The sequence below is a fragment of the Lemur catta genome, chromosome X (assembly GCF_020740605.2).
Source record: "Lemur catta isolate mLemCat1 chromosome X, mLemCat1.pri, whole genome shotgun sequence".
Taxonomy (NCBI): domain Eukaryota; kingdom Metazoa; phylum Chordata; class Mammalia; order Primates; family Lemuridae; genus Lemur; species Lemur catta.
The window spans coordinates 3,796,961-3,822,163 of NC_059155.1; the positions used below are offsets into that span (position 1 = coordinate 3,796,961).

The 25,203-nt window shown below is 48.5% G+C and overlaps 1 protein-coding gene across 4 annotated transcripts in view; it reads left to right on the top strand.

The window, feature by feature from the left end:
- MAMLD1 (mastermind like domain containing 1) overlaps positions 1-25,203 on the top strand; it is a 129,433-nt gene that overhangs the window by 67,880 nt on the left and 36,350 nt on the right. For all 4 annotated transcript variants that reach the window (XM_045538399.1, XM_045538400.1, XM_045538401.1 and 1 more), the window contains 2 exons: positions 1,267-1,425; positions 21,697-23,433. In XM_045538399.1, the coding sequence (XP_045394355.1) occupies positions 1,330-1,425; positions 21,697-23,433 (1,833 nt within the window). In that variant the 5' untranslated portion in view covers positions 1,267-1,329. The remainder of the gene's footprint in view (positions 1-1,266; positions 1,426-21,696; positions 23,434-25,203) is intronic.

Genomic DNA, 25,203 nt, shown 5'->3' on the forward strand with positions numbered 1-25,203 from the left:
CCCACAGGCCTCTAGTGATACCACCCTAGTAGAGATGGGGAACAGCACCTCACTACTTCCAAGTGAGGGTGAAGTCTAGGCCCCCCCACTTGCCCTTTGCTGATGGTACGGAATGGGACTGCAATTTTTCCGTGGTGTTTAGCTGGATTAGAACACAGTTATTATCTAAAGGTTTTCTGTCTTGATAGGCTACCCCTAGAAAGTGCAGGCTTTTGTTGGGGCATTTTTGTCAGTGCCCATTGGCATTCTGGGTTATGGGCTTCTTCAGCTCCAAGTCTGGCATATATAAGGCAAAAAGAAAATCCAGGGAACCCAACACTACATCATTCCTCAGGTCCCAAGGTCCCTAGCCAGTCTACCTTTTTATTTCCGCCTTTTGGTATCTTCTTATGTTTGTTTTACATATAACGTCCAGAGGTTTTAGTTGTACTCAGTAGGAGAATGAGAAAAAGTACTTCTCAATCTTTCCAGAGGTAGAAGTTTGGACATTGCGCTTTTAGAGCCTGATGGTATATTGCCAAGGAGGTTTATGGGAAGTAGAGCTGCCCTTATATATGAATGCCTTAACAGAGCTCTTATTTCAGGTCTGCTCATGAAAAACAAAAAGAAATGACGGCTTTCTCTGGGTTTGCATATGTCTGATGATCCGTCATGGACAGCATACATTGGAGTAAACGTGGTCATATCCTGCTCAGTTAGTTTTCTTTAAACCAGTGCACCAGGGTTTCATGAGCCCCTTTAAACATCCACTGTTTCCTTCTAGTGTCTGTCAGGCTTTGAGCTGTTGGTCAGCTCACTTGGCTGGGTCCTAACCGGACCAGAATTGGTGGCTGCTCCTTCTACAGACCATAAGGCTTACTCTACTAGAGCTGAAAGGGCCCTAAGTCATCACGTGATTCAACCACCATGTTTCTCATATAAGGAAACTGCATCTCAAAAATCAGAAGAGCCTTTTCCTGGGTCCCACTACATATGACACAAAAGCAAAGCCAGTCCTGGGACCCACATTCCCTGCCTGTAAGCCCAGAACTTTGTTCTGCCCCCTGGGCAACTACTGCCATTTCATCCCAGCCAACTAGCTCACAGAAGTGGCCCTCATCCTTGGGGGTGGGGGTGCTCAATGCGGGTGGTGGGGTGGGGAGAGAGACAGGAAAAGAATGTGGCTGACTCCACACAAACCTGTCCTCAAAGTGAAAGTCTGTGATTCACGGGGTCAATGGTCTCATCTTCATATCTGAAAGACAGTGTACTTTTTGTCTCCCTAAGCCCTGTGTCTAGGTCGTTTGGGAAGCGCCTTGGAGAGTCAAGAATAAAATTGCAGGTCAAACAATGGATGACTGGAAAAGTCGGCTTGTAATCAAGAGCATGCTTCCCCATTTCACCATGGTGGGAAATCGTCAGGAGCCCAGAAAGCTCCAGGAATCGGTCAGATAATGGGCTATGGGGGGAGGGGGGTGTTTAATGTTTCTAATCTTAAACGTGAACATAAGATGTGTTATTGAAATTCTCTGTGCAAGTTTGGTGGCAGGGAACCCACCCCAAATATAAGGAGCTCAAATCTGATCTAGAAAAGATCTGGGAGATGAGCTGCCTCCATCCCTTGTGGGTTTCTGGAAAGTTGGAAATACAGTCCAAGGCTCCACCTGAACTCCCAGTCCCATGATCTCTGCACTGCACCCCTTCAAGGAGAAAAAAGAGGAAAGATGAGCGGGGAAAAGATCCTACTTTTTCTCCTAATAGAAACCAGTCAGAACAGCAAGCACTGCATATATTGCATGAGCTTTCTAGTATGACTGAGAAAAAGAAGCCAGTGAGTAAAACACAGAAATTCCCAGTTAACTATCTGGCCCTAGTGTCCTTTTCAAAACTCATTTGACACACTTCTACTTTCCTCCCTGGGAACCCAGACATCATCCAAGTGTCTGAAACTCAGCGTTAGGGATTACATTGGTAGTTCTAGGGGCCAGAATGATGATAGAAGGGGCCATGAGAGCCATTGGCTGGTTGAATTTGACAATAAAAGCCTGCAACACTGCCAGTCTACCAAGATTAGCTCAGTTAGCAGGAGTTGCAGCAAACACAATGGCTGTTATCTCAGGGTATTAGGCCCACAGAGGAGTGGCTTGCTTAATCTCTGAAATTAATAGAGCAGCGAGGAAATTGCTCTTATAGAGCCATGGGTCTGCTTCCTTCCTGTTCATAGAACTGGGATCCCTGGGCTCTGAGGTAATGCCATTTCACATAACTAGAGGGCCTGTCTTCTCTAATTCCCAGGGCAAGCCACTTTCAGCAAGTCAGCTTTCTGTTTATTTTGAGATTCTGATATGTGCACAGGTGTGGGAGAAGGTGATTCAAATGTTGCTTCTTTTTTTCCTCCTTGTCAACCACCAACAATGTATTGAGAATGTGATATTGAGTTGATTGTGTGGATGTTTACAAAACTTGATTTACTGACATCCCAGCTGTCACCGAGATGGCAGTCAAGTGGGATGGCAGAGATGGAAGTACTACTTGGCCAGCAGCCTGTCCTCCAAATTGCCAGCCCTTAGTCAAGCATCTTCTAGAAGGACATCTCTAACCTTCATCCTAATTACCCTTTTTCTTTCTTTCTTTTTTATGGTCAGCAACTGAGTCAGTAATGGAAAACTTCCTGGTAATGCACTCAGAGGCCATGATCTGTTTCACTATGACTTTAAATTTCCCCTTGTTTCCCACTTGTTTCCATTTACTTGGGCCAAATATTAGAAGAAAAGGGTGGGTGGGTTGTAGTTGCAGGGGTCATCTTCCCCTTCTGCTCACCCCCTCCACCTACACTCTTTTAAAAACTGTGACTAGTAAGTAATTGCTTCGATTTTGATCACTACAGAGCTCAGTGCTGTATTCCAGAGAAGATTGTCCTTAGACTAGGTCCTTGGAGTAGCCATCCATGCTCTTACTGTGCAGAAGTTGTCACTGCTTACACCATTCAGGGATTGACTTCTATGTGCAAGTGGCTTTAGAGCCCTTTGTAAGCATTGCCAAAACTCACATTTATTGCGTTAGAGTCACATCTTGGACTAGATAAAAATCACCCTTTCTGCCTCCTCTGTGGCACACCTTGCCTTTGGCTCTGACTGGCCTATTTCTGGAACTCCAAGCTGTCCTAGAAGACCAAGGATTCTCCCCAGTTGAGAGGATCCAAAAAATGTGCCTCAGGCTCCAAAAGCAACTCCCTCAGATGAGTCTTCTTCACAGTCGAAACCACATTTGTATTCTTGGAAAACACATATGGTCTCCAAAGGGGGTAACACTGAGAGATGCCACTCCTTTGGCTGGGCCTGCCAGTTGCTGCTATTACCATTGGGGAGCAGCCAGGGCAGCTCTTGGTCTGAGAACAGCTGAATTTTCATGGCCAGTCAATCCCTGTAGCCTCCAGAAGGTATCCAGTGCTAACATCGAACCCTGTTGCACACGCTAAGGATCTCGGCATTTGGGTGCTTGTGGGTTGAGGGACAGAGGCTGACAGATTAAAAGCACAATGGCCCGGGAGTCCACCAGGAAACCTGCAGTCCACACAAATTATTGCAGGGTCTGGCCTAGAACGCGAGTGGCAGAAGGAGGTCCTTTGCAAGAGCTAGGCTTGCATTTCCAGGATGTGGCCTTAGCTGGATCTCAGATGTTTTCATTGTTTGCTCTCCCTTTGACCCTTCACAACATCCCGGGGTGACACCCTGAACATTAATCCCAGGAAAACGGGCACATCTGGAAGCACATTTTTCCACCACTCTCCTCATCCTGAAAGCATTCCTAACAAGAGATCTGCTTCAAGCATTCAGCTTAACTGGTTCTCTTGTCCTTTACTGAAAAACACGCTAACAGAGAAAAAAAAAAAAAACATGTCTCAAATCAGTCTTGAAATATAATTATATCAGTCCCAGAGGAAAGTTCTTTTTAAACAACCCTGAGATTTACATGTAAATAATTGAGTTCCTCCTTACAGGAAAAATGTGCATCTGGTGTGACAGTTGTTCTTAGCCTAAGACTAAGGCTCAGGGCACCTGGGTTCTAGTCTTGCATCTACTGCTATCTAGCCATGGGGTTTTGTCCATCTTTTGCTGTCCCTGAGGACAAAGTTCAAATGAACCAAGAGTAAGAATAACCACCTTTAATTGGGCATTGACTAGGTGCTGGGCCCTTTGCTAAGCATTTGGGGGACTCTCCTGTAACCCTCATGATAACCCTGAGAAGAGGTTATTATAACCTGTAGGAAACTGAGGCTCAGAGAGGTTAAGCAACTTGACCAAAGTCACAGACCTAAGAAGTGGCAGATCTCAGAGCCCAGTGTCATCAGCACCATACTTTGCTGCTTCTTAGATCTAAAGCACATTGGAAACCACAAGATGCTGAATTCATGTCATGAATTCATCATAAGAAATCTCAGCGATCCAAGTACCTTTTCAACATTTGTTCATTCATTCAGTAACATGATTGCTTAATGACTCTTGTGATCTGGGGAAAAGAAGAGTCTTACCTTTTTGAACATTTGGACATCTATCCAAGGTTAATAAGGTATCCAGTCTCTGTATGGAGTTTTAACAGGAAGCAGAACTTTTGGTCCTTCCCTTTGAAGTGAAGATCTCGACTCTTCCCCCAAATCAGTAGGTCAATTGGTTGCTAGTGTGAGGATCTCAAAGGCATTAGCACTCCGAATTGGGAGTGCTATGGAGCCTGCGTGGAGTTGGGATTCAGTGTGCATGTCACCTGTCTCTCTGTCTCAGTCTACACCTCACTGCAAGTGGCAAAGATTCCCGCAGCTCTGAGCAGCCACTCGTTCCATTCATAAGGCAGCTCCTAGACAAAATCGGGATGTTACGGTCATGAAATGTACCATTGGAGAAGGAAGGGGGCACTGTACTCTTTGCATATCTTCTGTGTTCAGCCATCAATGTTAATAAATGACTCACTCTATAGGTTATAGTGACTTGCCCTGCCCAGTATTACTTCTGGGTTTCCCAGCCACTCTGTGGCTGGGGGGAGAGGTATTATTATCATTGTCCTTTATGGATAAAGATAATAAAGTCTGAGAAATATAGTGACTTTCAGAAGGATGGCTATCCAGAAGGTGGGGAGCTACACCAAGGGTTGTCATTTGGTTGGCCCCAAGAGCAGTGTGCTTTCCACACACAGTGTGATCAAAACCAACCCCTCAGCACATCTCCTTCTCACTTCTAAATCCAAGTGCAGCTGAGGAAGGAGCCCCAGCGTAATGGGGTATGTAGAGGATTTGGCTGGCTACAAAAATACTGGCTCCATTCTATCATCCCTCTCCATTAGACTGGTGACCTTACAAATAGCCAGGAACAGGAGCTCTAGTCACCTCCTGCCCTGGTGTATGATCAGGTTCAAGATTTGTGCCCATCAGCCTTGGAGGCACATGCTTTTCCTAGCAAAGAGAGTGCTGGACTCAACAAGGAGACCTCAGACTTGATTCCAGGTCTGGAGCTAGCACCTTGTGAGACCTTGAGAAAGTCCCTTTCCCCTTGAGGTCAGAAAGCATGGGTGTGGTTTCTAAGGACCTGTCTATCTCTGGCCTCCTGCCACACTTCCAGAGTCCCTTCTGTGTGCCTAGCCCTGTGCTAGACACAGTCTAGGAGCAAATTATGCCCAGACTTCCTCCACTGGGAACAAATCCATCCTACTCTGTAGTTCTTGGTGGAACCAGGAGGAAAGTGGTTGAGTGGCTTTCTTGTGCAAGGTACTTTGTGTGCATTATGTCATTTGCTCCTATGACACAAGATTGATATTTTCACTTCCCCAAAGTGGAGACTGAGGCTCAGAGAGCATGGGGATTTTCCCAGTATCACACAGGCAGGAGGCTGTGAATTCGACTCTCAAACTCAAGTGCCTGCCTCCAAGGTTCCTCCTCCTTTGCTGCTTCCCATTTCCAGATTAGGAGCTCAGATATCTGTGGGGCCTTCTGGTGCTCAGGCTAGAGCAGTGGACAAAAGAGTCCCAGATGTCCTGGAGCTTTCGTTCCAGTGACAGACAGCCCATATACAAGTAGAGTGAAAGCATCTTTACTTTGTCCTGGTGGCTCCCTGGAGCCTTCTGACCGACATCATCTGCTGCCCAGCCTGGCAGAAAGACAGGCTACTTAACAGCCCCGTGGGGAGGTGGGGACAGCCAGCCGGAACTGGAGTGAGTTGTCCAGACAGCACTCTTAGAAGCCTCGAGAGGAAGCCCAGGTTCAGGGGTTTGAGTCTTTGACAGCATCCCCTGCTTCATGCAGGCTGTGGGCATGTCGCAGGTGCAAAGCTGGCCGGCCCCAAGAGAGGGGAGCCCCTGTGCAGGGGTCCCATTTCTAAGCCCAGGTGGTCCCAGGGGCCAACTCATCAGGGAGGCAGCTGTCCCTGCCACTTCCTGAGATCTCACATGAGCCTCTGAGCCTCAGTTTTCACATTAGTGAAGTAGGGTTAATAACTCCGCTCTCTGCCTACATCAGGGTTTCTGGGATGATGATGATGAACAAGGCAGGGATGTGCACACGTTCTAAACCACGCAGGGCGTGACTGCTGTGAGCACTTTTTTTTTAATGATTGGAGGTCGGAATTGGCTCCGAGTTTTTTGCCATCAGAAGGGTGATGGGAAATGTGTGTCCTGACCCCCGGGGATCCCACAGTCTCATCAGCAGCCCCACTGCACCGAGGAGAGCTAGATTTATGGTGTCGCTATGAGCATTCTGGGTCAAGGGCTGCAGCGCGTATGCGCCTTTCTATTTTGGGGATCCTCCCTGCGGAGCACGCAGCTGTCCGCTCCCTTTGCTCCCTTCTCCTTCTCCTGCAGTAAGGGCCCTTTCCTGTTCCAGACACCCGACTTGCCTTCACACAGATCCCTTGCACAAGGGCTGAGCACTGCTCAGCTTGCAGGACACCACTGGACTTGGCATCTGGGTCCTGCCTGGGTAGCCTTGCTCAGCAAACCAGTGACCTGCAAATCACAGTCTGTTTGAAGGGGAGGATGGGAGAGGAGCTCCACTTTGCCACTGGCTTGTGCAGGCATCTGGGAGCCTATTTCTGAACTTCGAGGGGCCTCTCTGGCCTTGTCTACATTCCTGCCTAGCCCCTTCCCTCAGTTTCCTTGACATTAGTCCCAAGGTAACAGGTATCTAGAGGTGGAACTATCCCAGGGAAGAGAGGGGACGCTGCTAGACTCCAGGGCAGAGCTGAGGATCGGGCTCCACTCCCTTGTAGGGAGTGTGCAAACTCGGGGGCCATGCCCTGGGGGTGTGACCCTGGGGTGCCCCAAACTCTGGGCTGGCCTGTGCAGGCTGAGGTCTCTTGCTTTCACTGAACGTCCCCAGCTGGAGGACTCAATGTTTCCCATTTTACACATAGATATTTGGGTTATAAGCTGCCTCTGGGGTACCACATTCCAGACTTGTAGGGGAGAGGGGAGCATGTGCTTCTCAGGTTTGGGCTACAGATTTTGATCTCTGCAGTTGATATAGAATAATTTGTCCAAACCCTCCCCCCTCCACTTTTTCCTCTCCTTCCCCTCCCCTTCCTTCTTGCCTTTTCCTTCTCCTCCCTACTTCCGAGATCCCCAATCCCCAAATTCCAAAGTTAGAAAGGCAAGCATGAGCCACAGGTCTGTGGATTTCACCACTGGGGCCCCAGACCCAAGGCCCAGGCATAGCTCTGCTGTCACTGCCTCCCTCCCTCTTGCCCCCCTCATTCCCACCTCCCCTTGCAGAGACTCACCTTTGTCCACTTCCCTCCAGTGCTGCAAATTTCATCACCCTCCCAAGCTCTACCCAGCGCTCACTCCCTCCCCGACCCCGAGAGCTGCTGCTCCTGTGACCCTGCAGCTGGGGCTCAGGGCCTGGCACACAGGAAGTGCTCAATGAGCAATGGCTACTATTCATCTTGGCCAGAAGTTCCCTTAGAAATTGTCCAGGCTACCTCCTTTGTGGGACACAAGAGAAGGCCAGGGGCATACAGACGGGAAGGGACATGCCCCAAGTCATTGGGCCAATTAGTGAATTCATCACAGTTTTTGAAAAGTGATCAGCTCTAGGCCTCACACTGGAAATCGGAAGGGAATAGGATCATTTGTAGAGTACTATCTTCTTCGATGGTAAATTCAAATCTGCAGATGCCAGCTGAGCCCTGGCACAAGGCGAGACGCTTTGCGGGTAGAGAGATGAGCAGGAAACCACCCTGGCCTTCAGAGAGTTGTGTGGTGGAAGTGGGCAACGCATAGGCCGAACATGGCAGCCTCAAGGGTGGCCAGAATGCCTGAGATTGGGGGAGAAGGGGTAGGAGGTGAGGGGAATTATCATAGAGATGCCAAGGGCCCAAGGGAGGAGGGTGTGTTTTAATCCACTAGACAATGAAAATTGCTCAACAGCCTACAAGGCTGTAAGGCAAGCCTGCAGGAGATGCTATTTCCCTCCTCTGCCTGGCACCCGCCAACGCTGCGCAGTAAGAAGCATCATTAGTGCAGGGAGAGCATAGCATTTGGGACCACCACATAACTCACACAGTTCAGAAAGGGTCACCTAACTTGCACCATGGTATAGATCTTTAGGCTTTTCTGCTCCAAGAAGGCTACCTGCCTACTCCCCTGCGAGAAGGGGCATATCTGGCCCCTGTAGTGTGAAGAGGGCAATTTAGAAAGAACTTATTTCCCACCGAGAAGATGCTCGATTCACACTCCAGGTCAGGGGTTGGGAAACTATAGCCTGTGAGCTAAATCCAGCCCGCAGGCTGCTTTTGTAAATAAGGTTTTATTAGCACACAGCTATGCCCTGTCGTTAGCATGTTGTCTACTATACAGAGTTGCAACAGAAACCATACAGCCTGAAAAGCCTGATATTTACTATTTCTTGAGAGTTCTTGCCTCTACACCTGTCTCTTTTCCTCGTATAACATTCATTTCTCTTCCCAGAAAGAGCTTTTCCGATCAGATGGAGCCAATCCTTCCTCTGCTTAACCCCTTACTCATGGCTTCCCACTACAAACAACATACAATCGAGCCCCTTCCCATAACCTGCAAGGCCCTCAGGCAGCTCATGGCTCCTTCCCCGGCTCACTGTGCACTAGGCACGCTGGCTGCCTGCCCGGCCCTGAAACAGGCCCAGAGCCTCCCCCCAGGGCCTTCCTGCTTGCTACCCTCCTGTGTGGAGTTTGCAGCACCCAGTCCTTTTCCTGGCCTGCTCCTTCCTGCATTCAGACCTTCACTTAAATGTCTCCTCCTCAGAGGAGCCACCAGCTACTCTGTCTGTCATGTCACCTGTTTTTTTTTGTTTTTTTTTAATCTTTTGACAAATACTGTTTGCACTCTGATCTTATTCTTACTGTTCGCTTGTTGTTTGTCCCACTAGAATTCAAGCTCCTTCTCTCTGGTTCACCACTTCTCTCCCTGATGTGTGCTCATTCTGGTGGGGGTGTCTGTTCTGGGCCCCCCACGCAACCCCACCCGTGCTCTTGGAATCCTTCATCTCGGTAGTGGGGGGAGCCCATTGCCACTCTCTCTAGCTGTCTCTTTTTCTAGAATCAGCTTCAGGTGCTAAAGTTGTCTAGTGTTACGGCTGCCTGTGTGACGCTGTCAGAAAAGCTAAACATTTTTGTGCCTCTTTTCCTCCCTCAAATCAAGCCTTTAGGGTTTAGAACAATGAACTTGGCCTATATAGAATACCTTCAGGAAGCCAGTCCCCAAACACCGACACTCAACATCTGCTTTCTGAATGTATGGCTTCAAACAGCTAAGTGTACAGTAGCTCACTGCTGTTCATCCTTTTGTTTTTTTAATCCACATGACATCTAAGGAACATAGAAATGCCTTGCCCTTTCCTGTAGTTAAATCTGACATAAAATTACCTTATTGGCAGCATGTTAACAAACAAAAATCTCCTGTGTTTTGCCCAGTAATTCAGCTTCAATTTTCTAGGTAAGAAAAAGATAATTATGAATGACTGCATGGGGACAGACTGTTTTGAGATTTCTGTTAATAACGCATTCAGCATAAGCCTTCTTCCTCTGGCTGTCAGTGCAGCTTCTTACAGAGCAGTATAACGAGAAGGAAATATGCTGTGGGAACACCCCCACGCTCTCCAGCACCGCCACCACCCCCATCAACACCATCACCACCATCACCATTGCCACCACCACTGTCATTGTCACCACCTCTATTACCTCCACCGTCACCACCATCACCGTCTCAACCGTTACCATTGTTACTATCATCATCACCTCTACCACCACCACCCCACCACCACTTGCTCTCTCTCTCATGCACATGCATGTGGGTATGTGACACTTTCCATGATGCAATCACAGACACTGCTCATACATAGTGAAATAAATACCTGTTTTTAAATTATCATTTTCAATATATAACCTACTCCTAATGCTGTGTGCTTTGCGGCTGTGAAACATCGCGTGTGTTTGTGGCCAAAATTGAATTAGGATTCATTATAAGAAACGGCAATACTCGCAAATGCACACTTTCAAAAAAAGACAGGTTTGGATCAGGGATCTTTCACTTCATAAAAGAATATTCTGAGGATTTCCTTTCAATGACAAATTCCTGCTGTATTTTATTATGATTTGGTTTACAAAAGTTAGCCTTGCACACAGCTGTTCAGGAGCACAGCCAATGACTAAAGGCAGATCTGCCTTGAATGGCAAATGCTGCTGAGTAAACCATGTTAAAGGCTATTTTAGGACCACCAAGAATGTGTTTGCATTTTCAAGAGTGGAAAGAGAGATAATATTTGTTTGTATCCACACCATGCCAGGCACTGTGCTAACTTTACATTTCTAAGCTCATGTAATCCTGGTAACAAATTTGTGAACTAGGCCTCACTCTCCCTGTTTTGTAGGTAAGAAAACAGGATCAGAAGGAAAAATGACTTGCCCGAGGTGACCACCAGTTAGAGACAAGGTTTAGACAGACTGTGAGAATTCAAGGCCTACCTCCAGCCCTCTCACCACCCCACCCTGCTAAGTTTTGCTATTGGAATTTGGTCTCCAGAAGTTTCTTTGTGTGGTCAGATTACCCATTTTCCTGCAAAGTCGTTAATGTGCAAGGAGTATCTGGCAGTCCAGATACCCAGCAGTGTACCCTGACACTTGAGGGCATGTTAAGGGATTTGCAGGAAAAGGGGCGGGCCTGGGAGGACCGGCAGTCAAGCTATGCTAATGTACATAGTAAAAGTTGTAATAGGAGCTTTTTTCTCTGAGGTCTCTGCTATCTGTCACTACCCTGAGATACGTGGTTTGGAAAGCCTTGGGGCAAGTACAATAAGCCCTACAGGCAAATTGAAACTGCCACCAGTGAGACTAAATAGCAGTCTAGGTATGCAGAGCTGAAATGACTTGCCTTTCCCTTCTGCCATAGAACAACCTCTGGCTTGATTCAGGGAAGGCTGGCTCATGGCTGAGGTGTCCACACATCCACCACCGTACATGCCTGAGGTTCTTGGGGCTCTGCTCCCTGGTCTGCACTCTGGAGCCCTGAGTTCCGGGCTCTGCTCTGCCACTGACTAACTGTATGACTTTAGTAAGTCACCTGGCCCTTCTGTGCCTCAGTTTACCCATGCATAAAACAGGGATCCTAAGCAAAGCCTCACCTACCTCCTAGGGTTGCTGTTAGAATCAAAGGGAAGTAAATGAGAAAGTATGTTGTCCACTGACAGGGGCTGGGATCCTACAAAGGCCTGTGGTTGGTAACATCAAGACTTAGGCCTGAGACCTAGAAAAGTCCAACATCCTGAGAGTCTATATCGTTCCCTTCAGCCTACTGTTAGAGTGCTTATGTCATTTTCGTGAACATCATAAATCCCCGCACATCCCTGAAAAGGCTTTGCTACTAGGGGCCATCTCCTGTATTTGTATGTGCATAAAAATGCAGAGCCAGCTTCCCAGGCACATACCCTGTGCACAAGCAGACTCTGCCCAGTCTGTGTGCAGATGCATCTCTTGCTGCTTCTGGCCATGTTATTCCCAGAGGTGGCTCTACAGGGGTCTCCCGCTTGGTTGAATAGATAGGGAGTATATTGATGAACTCATCTTTTGGGGGTTCCAGATGTAGAACTGGGCTGGAGGTGCTAGGAGATGGAGGGATGGGTGCAGCAGAACAGGCTTGTGGAAGACAAGGCCTTCAGAAAAGTTTCTTGCCCAAGGTCAATGCAGTCCATGCTAGATGGCTCATTCCCAGCCAGGAAGGGAATATAATGTCCTAACTCAAATGGCAATAACCTGCCAATAGGATACTAAGGCTTTGCCAAATCTTTCCCATGTGGCAATTTTAGATCAGAAAGGACACTTGGCCTTGAGAAGGTGAGGAAGCCAAATCTCTGTTCACCACGTGTATTCATGCTTTTTCCCTTGGCCCTCAACCTCTGCTAGGTGTTAGTGCTCTCTAATAGCATGGATGGCAGCCTCTGGGTGCCTTCATTTGGCCTGGAGACAAGAAAAGCATTGCCTACATCTGCCTCTGGTCCTGGCAGAGCCTGTGGTAGTACATTGTGGTGCAGACAGGCAGCAGGAGCAGAAAGGTGCTTCTCTAAAGAAGCCACAGAGGTTTCTCTTTGCCAGCCTGGAGATCAGCTTGGAGTCTCATCTCTCCCTGGTGCCCTTCAATTATAGCTCCAATGATGGAAGTTTCCAAGAGGACCTTGGTTGTGGGAAACAGTATGGTGGTTCCTCGGAAAGTTAAACATACAATGACCATATGAACCAGCAATTCCACTCCTTAGTATACACCCAGAAGAACCAAAAACAGGTGTTCAACAAAAAAAGTATACACAAATGTTCATAGCAGCATTATTCACAGCAGCCAAAAGACAGAAACAACCCAAATGTCCATCAAAGGATGAATGGATAGACACAATGTGACACATAGTACGAATGCATACCACAGTATGGATCAACCTAGAAAATACTACACTGGGAAAAGAAGCCATATACGAAAGGTCACATATTAAACAATCCCATTTACATGAAATATCCAGAACAGGCAAATCCACAGAGACAGAAGGTAGATGAGTGGTTTCCAAGGGCTGAGGGAGGAAGGAGTGGGGAGTGATTGCTTAATGATTAAGGGGTTTTCATTTGGGGTGATAAAAAAAGTTCTGAAACTAGATAGAAGTGATAGTTGCACAACATTGTGAGTGTCCTAAATGCCACTTAATTGTACACTTAAAAACTTTCATTTCATGCTATGTCAATTTTACCTCAAAAAAAGAGAAGACCTAGGCCATGGGGAGAATCTCTGGACTGACCTGATGCTCCCTATCCTATGTATCTTCAGCTTCTAGGGCATCAGAGCTCACCAGCCCAGCTCTAAGTCTACTAACTGGGATTATACCTATGCAGACCAAAAGTTGGCACTCAGTGGCTGAAATGGGCTTATTTGGCAAGCATGTGACCCCTCTGCCCAGCTGGCAAGGCATTTTCTGGACAGAAATTGTTTTAAAAGCCCCTGTGGCCAATGATGGGAGGATCTGTCTTTGGTGTGTCCTGGAAGGAAGAGGCCATAGACAGCACACCCCTCTAGAATGCACTGGACTAATCAGGCATCTCTGGAGTCTTTTCCCACCTACACAGCAGTTGGGTTTCTCAAGCAAGGAAATTTCTGTGTATCCTAAACCCTGTTGCCATTATATTCCCTCATAAAGAGGCCCCCAAATTGTATAAGCTTCAGTCCCCAAAGCAGAGATCTCCACCTGGGTACAGGAAAAAAGGCTCTGATCAACCAGCAGCTGTTCTTCTGTTCTTTTTCTTTCTTCTTTCCAGCTTTATTGAGGTATAATTGACAAATAAAATTGTATAAATATTGTATAAAAATTGTATAAATACAATGTTGACAGTTTCACATACATATATATCGGGAAACAATTACCAAAATCAAATTGGTCAACATATCTGTCACCTCACCTGGTTACTTGTTTTTTGTCCGAACTCATAGAACTCACTTTTTTTGAACTCAGAAACAGAGAGTAGGAGGGTGGCTGCCAAGGGTTTCAAGGGGACATTGGGAGATGTTGGTCAAGGGGCACAAGCTTTTGGTTGTGGGATGAGTGGTGCTGGGGAGCTAATGTACAGCATGGTGACTAGAGTTAGTAATGCTGTATTGTATGTTTGAAATTTGCCAAGAAAACAGATCTCAAATTTTCCCACAGCAACTGGTTTTCTATGTGCCCCATTTAAACTACGCTAGTTGGTGCCCTGGCAGTGGAGTGGACTGTCACCTTGGTCCCTGAGCCTGCCACTGCAATTCAAATGGGGTCAATTCTTTATCATGCCAGGAAAGGAGAGGGCCTGCATGGGTCCAGCAGAGCTGTCTCCTGGCTGTGCCTTCCAGGCAGTCTGCCACTGTGTGCTCCCCAGAAGGCCCTGGGCCAAAGGCCTTTTCATCTCAGCATCCAGATTTCTAACCTCATACGGTTATGATGAAGATGAAAAGAATTGATGTAGTTAAAGGGCTTGAAGAGAAGCTCTGTATTTGGTTGCTCTTGTTATTTCCACTGCTTTTGGAGGAATCTGGTTCTCTCTCTCCCTCTCTGTCTCTCATACACACACACACACACACACACACACACACACACACACACACACACACAGAGTCAACCGTTTCCCCATCCTCTGAGTTCCACCTTGGCCCATTTCCTCTAAGCCCCAGTTCTGTTTGAAGGTGGATCTCTGGAGACTGACAGACCCAAGTCCACTCCCTGGCTCCACGACTTACTGGCCAGCTATGTGCCCTTAAGCAAGTGACTTCCCCTCCCTTCAACTTGGCATCCTTGTCCACACAGTGGGGGTGGGGTGATCATCGTAGTAAGGACTTCGTTGAGTCACTGTCACATGAGTAAGGTAAAGCATAAAGTGCATTTGGCACGGTGCCTGTCACTTGGTAAGTATTCCCAAATCATTAGCTGCTCTTGAGGTCTACCTAGAGATCAGGTCTCCCTTACCAAAATAAAAGGAAAAAGAAAAGAAGGAAGGAGAGGAGGAATGCAGGCAGGCAGGCTCTTTAATCTTTGCTCCTTGTTCTCTCTAGCCACTCACTACTCAAGTTCCAGATCCCTCCAATCTGGGGAGAACTCCATGATAAACCTGAACTCCAGGCATCTCTGCTCTCCATTTCTGAGATGGGGATGATAATGGGAATGCCTGTCTCATAGAGTTATAAAGATAACTATGTGAATGCACACAAAGTGCTTAGTGCCACAGTAGTCATCTGTGCCATCTGGTTTTGCCGGGGAGTTGTGTGTCCTGGTCTGCCCTCCCACATTGGCTGCTGCCACTTCTCCCCTTTCCTGTGTAATTTAAGGCTTGTCAGCCTAACTCAGGTGAGACATAGATTAAGCTTGTTAACCTGGGTCCTGCGGAGACAAAGTCACATGGACTGGGATAGTGCCCCCACCTTTCACCTTCAGGCCCTCTTCCAGCCCCCAGGCAGCACCTGCTTCATCTATAGGTGAGCCTCACCAAGTCCATCCAGATGTTTCTCTTCTCCCAGTAATAATGGTACATGGGAATGTGTTTGGTGGAGACTGGGTCAGGGTTTCTTCCTGGGAAAAGAGGCCCACAAGCCTTAATATGAGCTGGTGGGTACAGCCTGCCTCAAAGGGCCCGGAAGTTCCAACAGCCTAGGAGTGCAAGGCTAGCCTTCAGGACATGCTTGTTCAGTGATGATGGGATACTTCCATTCTTCTCAGGGGATGGTACAGTATGAATTCTGAGTTCATTAAACCCGTGTACATCTGTAGGCTTGAGTCATTCTTAGAACTATCAATTCTTCTAACTGGTGTGTGTATGCTACAGAAAAGGAGAAAGCAGTTCTAGAAAACTGCCCACCCAGGTCTGCTCATCTCTGCATTTGTCAGGGCTCTTCATACCATTTGCAGCTGCTGCTCAGATAGCTCTGGTAGGAGCTTGCTGAAGCCACAGACCCTCAGCTTGGGGTGGCTGAGTGCTGACAACTGTGTTGCAGGACTCAGAGCAGCAGGAGGTGGGAGTTTAAAGGTCGGTGCTGTCAGGACTAGGCTGCCTCCCTCTATCCCACCCCACCCCAAATCCTAGTGCATGTGTCATTTGTCAGAGAGCAACCAAGGCCCAATGCAGGGAGGCAGCCTGGAGACCTCAAGCCTGGTGAATGACATCAGTAGTGATTACTGCTCCCCAAGTGCACCCTCATGCATGGGGGAGCCTCTCCATGATGCTGTGAGGCACACACGGTAGGCCAAGTGCTCATTTTACAGAAGGAGAAATTGAGGCTCAGGGAGGGGAGTGACTTGCCCACAGTCACACAAGTGAAGGAGCTACAACTTCATTAAATGCCAGTCTTTGGATGCCTATTCCAGGGCATTCCACCCCAGCCTGCTTCTGCTTGCATCAAGTGCTAAGCGCAGGCTCTGCTGGCTCAGGGCGAGTCCAGGCACCAGTAGATCTCCTATTTGTAGGTCAAGATTCTTGCTCCAAACCACCCATTGGCAGAGATTGGTTCCTGAGACATAACAGACTCCTCTTGAAGCCAATCAGCATTCAGGGTTCCCTGCCATTCCCAACTACCCTGGGATTTTCCAGAGCCTCACATCTTGCAATTTTGGAAATGCTGAAAATCATGTTCATTCTACAGAAGGGTCAGTTACAGTTTGTTGGGACATTCTGATGAAAAACAAACATGCAAATGACACATGCTCCCAAATACAGGCATTTATACTGTACACGTGGATATTCACCTGAGCTCATGTGTATATCCAGTGCATTCACATTCTCCCCCTCCTTGTCCCCCTCCCCCTGCAAACCCAGCCATGAGGCCTCATTGTCTTATCTGTTCTGGGGCCACCCCCATCATGCCCCCTGGTGTCTTCATTATTTCCTTCTGAGATAAGCCACTGGGGACCATCCTTGTCCTCAGAGGGCTTGAAATCTAATCTAGTTGGCCAGCATCAGGTGCTTGGAAGCTCACAGGAGACAGTGTAATAACATTGAATAAAGCTGTTGATGGAGCGAGGATGTACTTGGAAGAGAGACACTAGGAGAACCGGCAAGCAAATGAGCCTGAGCTGCACTGGTGAGGGACAGAGCAGACTAAAAAGCCACAGGCAATTCTCACCTTGTTGACAATTTTGCCCAGGACCTAAATGCCCAGTGCCCTCGGAGGGAAAATGAGGCTCCCTGAGTCGATCTTTCCTGGCTACCTTTGACCTCCTAGCCTCTTGCCCAAAAGGAACTGTTCATCCATTTTGCTGGCCTGTTATTGGTGTCCATGTTAAACCTCAGCTAGAGTGTCCAAAATTAAGCATTCTCATAGCCTGCCATACTTCTTTGCAAAGAGAAATAGACATAATAGACTCTTTATTCTCCCCATGCCAATTTTATGAGCCTGGACTATATTCTTATAGTCTATACCTTTTCTAAGAAATCTTTGCCCTTTTTGTCATTCTGGACTAAAAATGGAGAAAGGGAAGTGTTGCCATATGTCATTGTTCAGAAAGAACCAGAAATGATGTTGGCTTCGGAGATGAACTTGCCTCTGTGAGAAGGGTTGCCTTTGTTTCCTCATTATTTATGGGGTGGGGAGGCATCACGTGCTTTGAAATGCATTTTAATGAATGTTTATAAGGTCATGGGGATCACATTGGTGGCTTTGTCTGCTGGATTATGAAATGGGACTCCACAGGCGTTTATGTATAGAGAGAAAGTAATTTATTTCTAAAAGACATCAGGGTACTATCTCTTTTCCCACCTCCCCACCAAAGGCAGGACGTGTGAGGGCTCTGGCTGGGAGTTGGGACACCTGGGTCCAGTGTCCTTATTCCTTAACTAACTGTGCGGCCGAAAGCAAATCCCATCCCATTCTGTTTTCTGTAAAAAGAGATTGAGATATGCTCTCTAGGAATCCTGCCAGCATCTACTGATTGTCACAGTAAGAGGACAAAATCATGTGCAATTCATGACCCAAAGAAAGTAAGGGCTGGCTGGGGGCTGGGACTAATAGCTTGCTGTCACCGGGGCCACAGAGACACGTGCATGAAGCAGGATGGTTTATTTAGAAAGGTTTGGAAGCTTGGTTGGGGGGCTACTGCCCTCATTGGGATGTTTAGAGGGGGAAGTCATTCCAGAGCAGGGATCTATCTGCTGCACTTGCTCTAACGTGGTGGCCATGGGAGTCAGTCTAAAACACCCAGCCTGGGCAGGCAGAACTGAGGCAGCAGCAGCCACTGGCACAGGTGACCCAGTGAAGGCACCAATGTGGCACTAGCTCGGGGGAAAGCCCAGCCAGCTTCTCACAGTTGAGATGAGTAGCAAAGCATGGGACTGTGAAAGAGGAGACACTGAAGCTAGCCTTTATCTAGGGGCAAAATTAACTGGATAATAGATTTCCATGCCTCACCGATGCCTGGTGAAAGCAGATGCTATTATAGCAAGGCTGAGCACTTCCATGTAAACACAGCCGCCTTTCCTTGGCTTTGTTTAGGGTTGGCTGGTGTTCTTGCTGTTCAGCCAGGGCGCTTTGGGCTAACTGTTGAAAGCTCCTACCATAAAATCCAAAACATGGAGCTGCATGGCCTATAACAAAGTCAAGTCTCATTTAAGTCCACTGAAAAAGGAAGCTCAGAAGAGGCTGGCAGCCTGGCACTCTGCTGAAACAGCAGCTTCAGTCGGCACCCCCACCCCACCCGTGGGGACAGCAAAGTGAGCCTGCCCCCTCATTAGACATCATCCCTAAATGTTCAGTGAGGCAAACGCCAGCGGCTGTCCAGCTGCAGACTTGGCATAGCAAAGGTAGCATCGGCTCCAAAAAGTTGGATCCACCAATGGAGCGTCCTGGGGTCTACTTTGTTATTAAGGTGCCAGTTGGTTTCTAGAATTGGCGTTGAGTGAGGACCATTTGCTGGGATGTAGTTGCTGGGTGCTTGAGAAGCTGTGTGCACACAAGTTCTCATTTAGGAGAGGTGCAGCCTCCTCTCCTTTTCTGGTGGCCCTGCCTTCCCCGCCCCATGCAACTTAGTCCCCACAGATTGATGGCAGACCAACAACTAAGTGAAAGCTCCAGGACCCATGGAATCTGCCAGCAGATTTCAGAGGCTCACCACAGCCTCCGGCTTCCTGTCCTTCCCCCACTTCACCCATCCTTGGCCTGCCTGGTTGTGCAGTGACCTCACTATCACTAACTGTGTCTTTCAGCTCATGTACAGCACATTGAGCCCAACCATTGCTAGCTCAGACTCCCTGCAAGGGATCCTTGTGTAAAACCCACACTCAGTCATCCCTGATTGATCTACTTCATACATTTCTATTTTTAATATATTGGATCCCTGTGGATTCTTTGGGGGAATGTGGAAAAGACCAAATTTCAGTTTGGGACCCAGTGGCTTGTTTATTGGGCTGCTCCATCATTGACTGAATGAATGGCTACACTCCCTGTGTCCATGAATTCATTAAGCTTCTATTTACTGAACACCTGCTGTGGGCCAGACACAGCTCAGGGACACTATGGGTGCTGTGCGCAGCCAGGCTCCTCGTGGAAAAGTGGGCCCAGATGACAGGATAGGTCTCTTCTTGTGCCTTGTTCTATCCTCCCCAACCCATTCCTGCCTGACCCACAGTATTTAGGCCTCAGATGAATTTGGTGGCAGAGCTGCCCTGCAAAGAGCCCTTGTTCAAGTCACGGGCATCTCAAAAGAAAAGTCAAAGAAGTATGCAAGTCCTGTCACTCAAGGTGGTGAGCCCCTTCTGTGTGGATGATGCAGTGTCTGCCATCAGCATGCATGAAGGCAGAGGGTTTGGAGGCAGCTGAGTGGTCGTGGAGGGCCCTGCATCTGGCCTGGGCCATGTTGCCCTCTGGCTGAATAGCTCTGGGCAAGCCCTGCCTCCTCCCTGGGTCAGAAGGTCTCTGTCTTTAATGAGAGAAGATTGGATTCCCAGGGCTTCTAGATGTTCCCTTTGTAATTCCAGGTACCAGTTAGTGAGGATCTAGTAGGTGACACACAACCTGGCCCGTTTCACTTAATAGTCAGAGCAGCATCATGAGATAAGAACTATAATTACACTCATTTTACAAATGAAGAAACTGGGGCTCAGACAAGTTAAATGGTAAGGCCAGGACCTAGTTGTGTCCACCTCAGGCCCAGAGCTCTGGCCCAATGGTTTTCAGTCTGGCTGTCCATTCAGAATCAGCCAGGGAGCTGGGCAAACACTCCCGGTGCCTGGGCCTCACCCTGGGTGAGATGAAAGCAATCAGTTTGTGGTGGGAGGGCCTGGGAACATGGATGTTTCTAAGTGATTCTGATGGGCAGCAAGGCCTAAGACGTGTAGCCCTGCAGACCTACTTTTATGTTCACTTGGCCATGAGAGTCATGACCCCTGTCATGCTAGCAAGTGGCCCCATGCATGCCTTGAGCTCCCAGTGAGCTACAAGCTCATCAAACCAGAAGAGCCAAACGTGAGGCGACAGCAGAGGATCAGCACTGTGTATCCTAGTGAGACTTCCAAAGCTAAGCGCTTTAGAAGAATGATATCCATTTGCCTGCTGGCATTCAGGTGACTTCTGGGTCCCTCTCTCCCTTTCCTTATTTTGATCATTCCCACACATACTATTTCACTCCACTCCCTTTTCCCCTTTACCTGCTGACATACAGGCTGTGATCATTAACATGACAGCCACAGTTGACTGCATGAAGCTGTGAAAGAGTAGGAAATGCCACCTTACTAGGGACTTTGCTTTGTTCCCAAAAGCTATGCTTTTATAAATGGCAGGTAGTTCCCCCAAGGTGCAGATCCCAGATTGGGGCCTTTTCCTGTTGTTTGATATCTCCCCAACCTGAGGATGCATCTGCAGAGAGGAATTTCTTATTTAGATAACTTTATACTTTTTTTTAATTACAAGTCCTTCTTGTTAAAAGTAAGCAATACAGACATGTGGAGAGTAAAAAGTGAATTGCGTGTCACCCCCAAGAGATGAGGACTTCAAATGGTTAAGTATAAGTACTTCCAAGTTATCTTCATGTGCATATAAGCAATGCATGTGTGTGTGTGTGTGTGTGTGTGTATGTGTGTGTGAAAATAAATGGAACAATGACTACAATGCTTACAATGACTGTTCTGAAACCTGTGCTTCCCTTAATGATATATCTTAAACAGCTGCCTAAAAGAACATGCCCAGATCTACTTCATTGCTGTAAGGGCTCTGTTGTGTTCTGTTTTATCACTGCAGCTTGATGCATTTAACCAGGACAGGGAAGCAGCGTAAAAGTTCAATGTCTATGTTATGATTTTCCTTTGTTAAAATTGGCCTGTGTCTAGAGAGGTAGGAATTAAAAATATTTAGCTAGACCTAGTTTGCTCTCAAATGCCTGCCTTTGGCAGTACAGTTCATTTAGTGACTTCTGCATAGTTTTGTTGAACTCTCCTTGAAGTGGGCAAAGAACACCCTTTGCATGACTTTCTACCCTGTTTGGTATACAGACAGCATAATGACTTATTTGAAATGCAACAAGACAGTTTAAATGAAACATAGCAACAAAGGAACAAGCACTATGGTTCCAAAAATAGGCTGTATTTTATAGTTTTGACAACTGCTTAAGTCTTTAAACTGAGAGGTCTGTTTTATCTTGCAGGTTTGTGTTCATTAGTTTTAATGTGCCAAGCCTTTATAAAAATTCCTTCCTCCCCCCCTCTGTCTTTGTCTCTCCTCTTTCAGCCACAGGGAACCATCAAGAGGAGACAGGAAGGAGACAATTTCCAGTTTCCAGGCATGGCTGACGGGGGTTACCCTAATAAAATTAAGAGGCCCTGCCTTGAAGATGTCACCCTTGCTATGGGCCCAAGTGCCCATCCCAGTACCCCCTGTGCAGAGCTGCAGGTCCCTCCGTTAACAATGCATCCTAGCCCTACAGCTGTAGGAGTCACTAGCCAGTCATTACTACTCGAGAATAATTCCATGAACGGCAGCATTATGGATTCACCATTTGTGGTGCCACCAACTGCAGAAATGGGGCTGAAAGAGCCCACCGTTCCTTACTATGAGAAAATCAACAGCATGCCTGCTGTAGACCAAGAACTTCAAGATCTGCTGGAGGAGCTAACGAAAATTCAAGAACCTTCTCCGAATGAGCTGGATCTTGAGAAGATACTGGGAAGCAAGCCAGAAGAGCCACTGGTCTTAGATCATCCCCAGGCAACTCTAGGCACGACTCCCAAGCCTTCGGTTCAGATGCCGCACTTGGAGAGCCTTGGTTCGGGCAAGGAGTTTGCCTCCAGTTGCAGCCAAGTCACTGGCGTGTCACTTCAAATGCCACCCTCCTCTACAGGGGTCAGCTATTCGATCCCTTCTACTAGTAAGCAGATGGTCTCGCCCAGTTCTTCAACAGTACAGGCCAAGAACCAGGTCCAGGCCATGCTCCCTGCCACTTTGCCCCCACTTCCGGTGCCTCAATGGCATCATGCCCACCAGCTGAAGGCATTGGCAGCCAGCAAGCAGGGATCTGCTACAAAGCCCCAAGGGCCAAGCCCCCGTTGGTCTGGTCTGCCTCCTCCAGGCCTCTCTCCACCTTACCGCCCAGTGCCATCACCACACCCACCGCCGCCGCCACCTCCACCGCCACCGCCACCACCATTCAGCCCTCAAAGCCTCATGGTGTCCTGCATGTCATCCAGCAACTTGCCGGGCAGTGCTGTCCAAGGCTCTCCCAATGCCTTACTCTCGAGCATGGTGTCCAGCAGCAATGCTGCCCTGGGGCCCACCATGCCCTATGCCCCTGAGAAGCTCCCCAGCCCCGCTCTCACACAGCAGCCGCAGTTCAGCCCGCAGAGCTCCATTCTTGCCAACCTCGTGTCCTCTACCGTCAAAAACCCTCAAGGACACCTGATGTCTGCTCTGCCCACCAATAACCCTGGGCCATCGCCACCCTATCGCCCAGAGAAGCTCTCGAGCCCAGGCCTGCCGCAGCAGTCCTTCACCCCGCAGTGCTCGCTCATCCGGAGCCTCACTCCCACCGGTGGCCTGCTCAGCCAGCAGCAGCAGCAGCAGCAACAGCAGCATCAGCAGCAGCAAGCAAACGCGATCTTCAAGCCCGTGACCTCCAACTCGTCCAAAACCCTGAGCATGATAATGCAGCAGGGGATGGCGGGCTGCAGCCCAGGAGCACCAGAGCCATTTACTTTTGGCAACACCAAGCCCTTGTCCCATTTTGTTTCTGAGCCAGGCTCCCAGAAGATGCCTCCCATGCCTGCCACCTCTAGGCAGCCTTCCCTGCTCCACTACCTGCAGCAGCCGACGCCCACGCAGGCCTCCTCTACCACTGCCTCCTCCACCGCCACTGCCACCCTGCAGCCGCCGCAGCAGCCTGACCATTCATTCCTCCTGCAGCAGATGATGCAGACCCAACACTTTCAGCGACCACTGGCCTCGGATTCCATGCCTGCGCTGCCCAGACAGGTAAGACAATCGCATATCTGCTTGTGTTCCTTTGTTTTGGAGAGAACAACTGCGTTTTATGCTATTGATACTTGGCTTTGGAGGGCAAATCCAGGCTGTAGTTCTCTCTGAGACTGGAGTTGACTCTGGAAAGGTGTAATGAAGTCAGATAATCTGTGTAAAAGCACAGTGTCAATGAGGCCAAGGTTATGGTTTCAGTGTCGGTTCAGGTCATCTAACTTCCCTGGGAGGAGACCTGCACCCACAAGGCGCTCCCAGGGGAAGGAGGCAGGGGAGATAAGTCAGAATTGTGCAGAACTGCCTTCCCCTGCACTGGGCCATGTACCAGGACTAGTGAAGGCTTCTTAGGATGCAAGGAAATCACACTAAAGCATTTAAATCTTGTCCCTGCTAGCACAAAGATGAACACTAATCCTTCTAGAAATGCCACAACAAACTATTGCTTGCAACTTCAGTGTGCCATTCATCACTGTGCCGGGCACTAGGGCAGGTCTTGGAAGGAGTAAGACAGGTACTCGTAAGGTAGTTACTCTTACCATCTGCATTTTACAAATGAAGAAACTGAGGCTCAGAGGATAGAACTGGCTTTCCGAGAGTCACACAGTTAGCAAGGGACAGGGCAGGAACTGGAAGTCCAGCAGTCTCGCTCCAGAGCCTATGCTCTTTTACAAATTACTTTTGACTTCTCCCCCTCCCTCATCACCTCCAGGCTTTTCAGTCACTAAACGCAGCTGATTCTACCCAGGTGGTGTCTACACAGTTCCCACTCTTCATTGCTCCACCCCCACCTGCATTGGTTGTCTGTTGCTGTGTAACAAATTCCCCTAAAGCCTCAGCTGAAAACCACACACGTATGTTACCTCAGTTTCTGGGGCTTAGGAATCCTGGCACAGCTTTAGTCTCTTGTAAGGCCACAGTCATCCCAAGGCTCAACGGGGAAGGATCTGCTTCCAAGCTCACTCACGTGGTCAATGGCAGGAAGCAGTTCCTTGCGGGTTGTTGGACTGCGGCCTCAATTCCTCATGAGCTATTGGCCAGCGGCCTCCCTCGGTTCCTTGCCACATGGCCTCTTCACCTGAGCAAGCCAGGGGGAGCATGCAGCGAGGGGGTGCAGGGGGAGGGTACAGCCAGCAAGTCAGAAGTCTAAGTCTTTATAACCTAGTCTGGGAAGTAACATCCCACCACTTTTGCTGTGCTCTGTTCATTAGATGTAAGCCAGAGGGATTATGTGAAGGTGTGAACAGCAGGAGGCAGGGCTCAGTGGGGCCATGTCCCATGTGTACCTACACAGAACAGTTGGCCACCATCCCTCCTCTCCATTGCCCTCATCACTGCCCAGTTCAGGCTCTCTTCATTGTCTGAACTCATCCAGTTGATCCTTAACTGATTTCCCCCAACAAACCATCCATTGTTCTACGAGTCACCTTGCCCAAACAGTGGCCTGATCATGTTTCACACTGGCTCAGAAGTCTCCAGGGGCCCACAAGCAGGCCCCACCAGCCTCCTTAGGTTCCGTGGCCATTGGGCCCTGCCTTGCACTTCCGTTCTGTAACCCTGAAGGGCTTGCCACTCTTGGGCCGCTCTGTGCAGTCCTGGCCTTGCATCCTGCTGATCCCTGTGCCTGGCCTTCCCTTCCCACCTTTCCTCTCTCACCCCATCAACGAATGACCTCTTATGCGACAGCCCTGTGTGAGGGCACCATGGCAGCCCCAGGGATCTAGATGAAGACCATGTCTTTTTCCGCCAGGTCTCCTAGAGCATAAGCAAGCA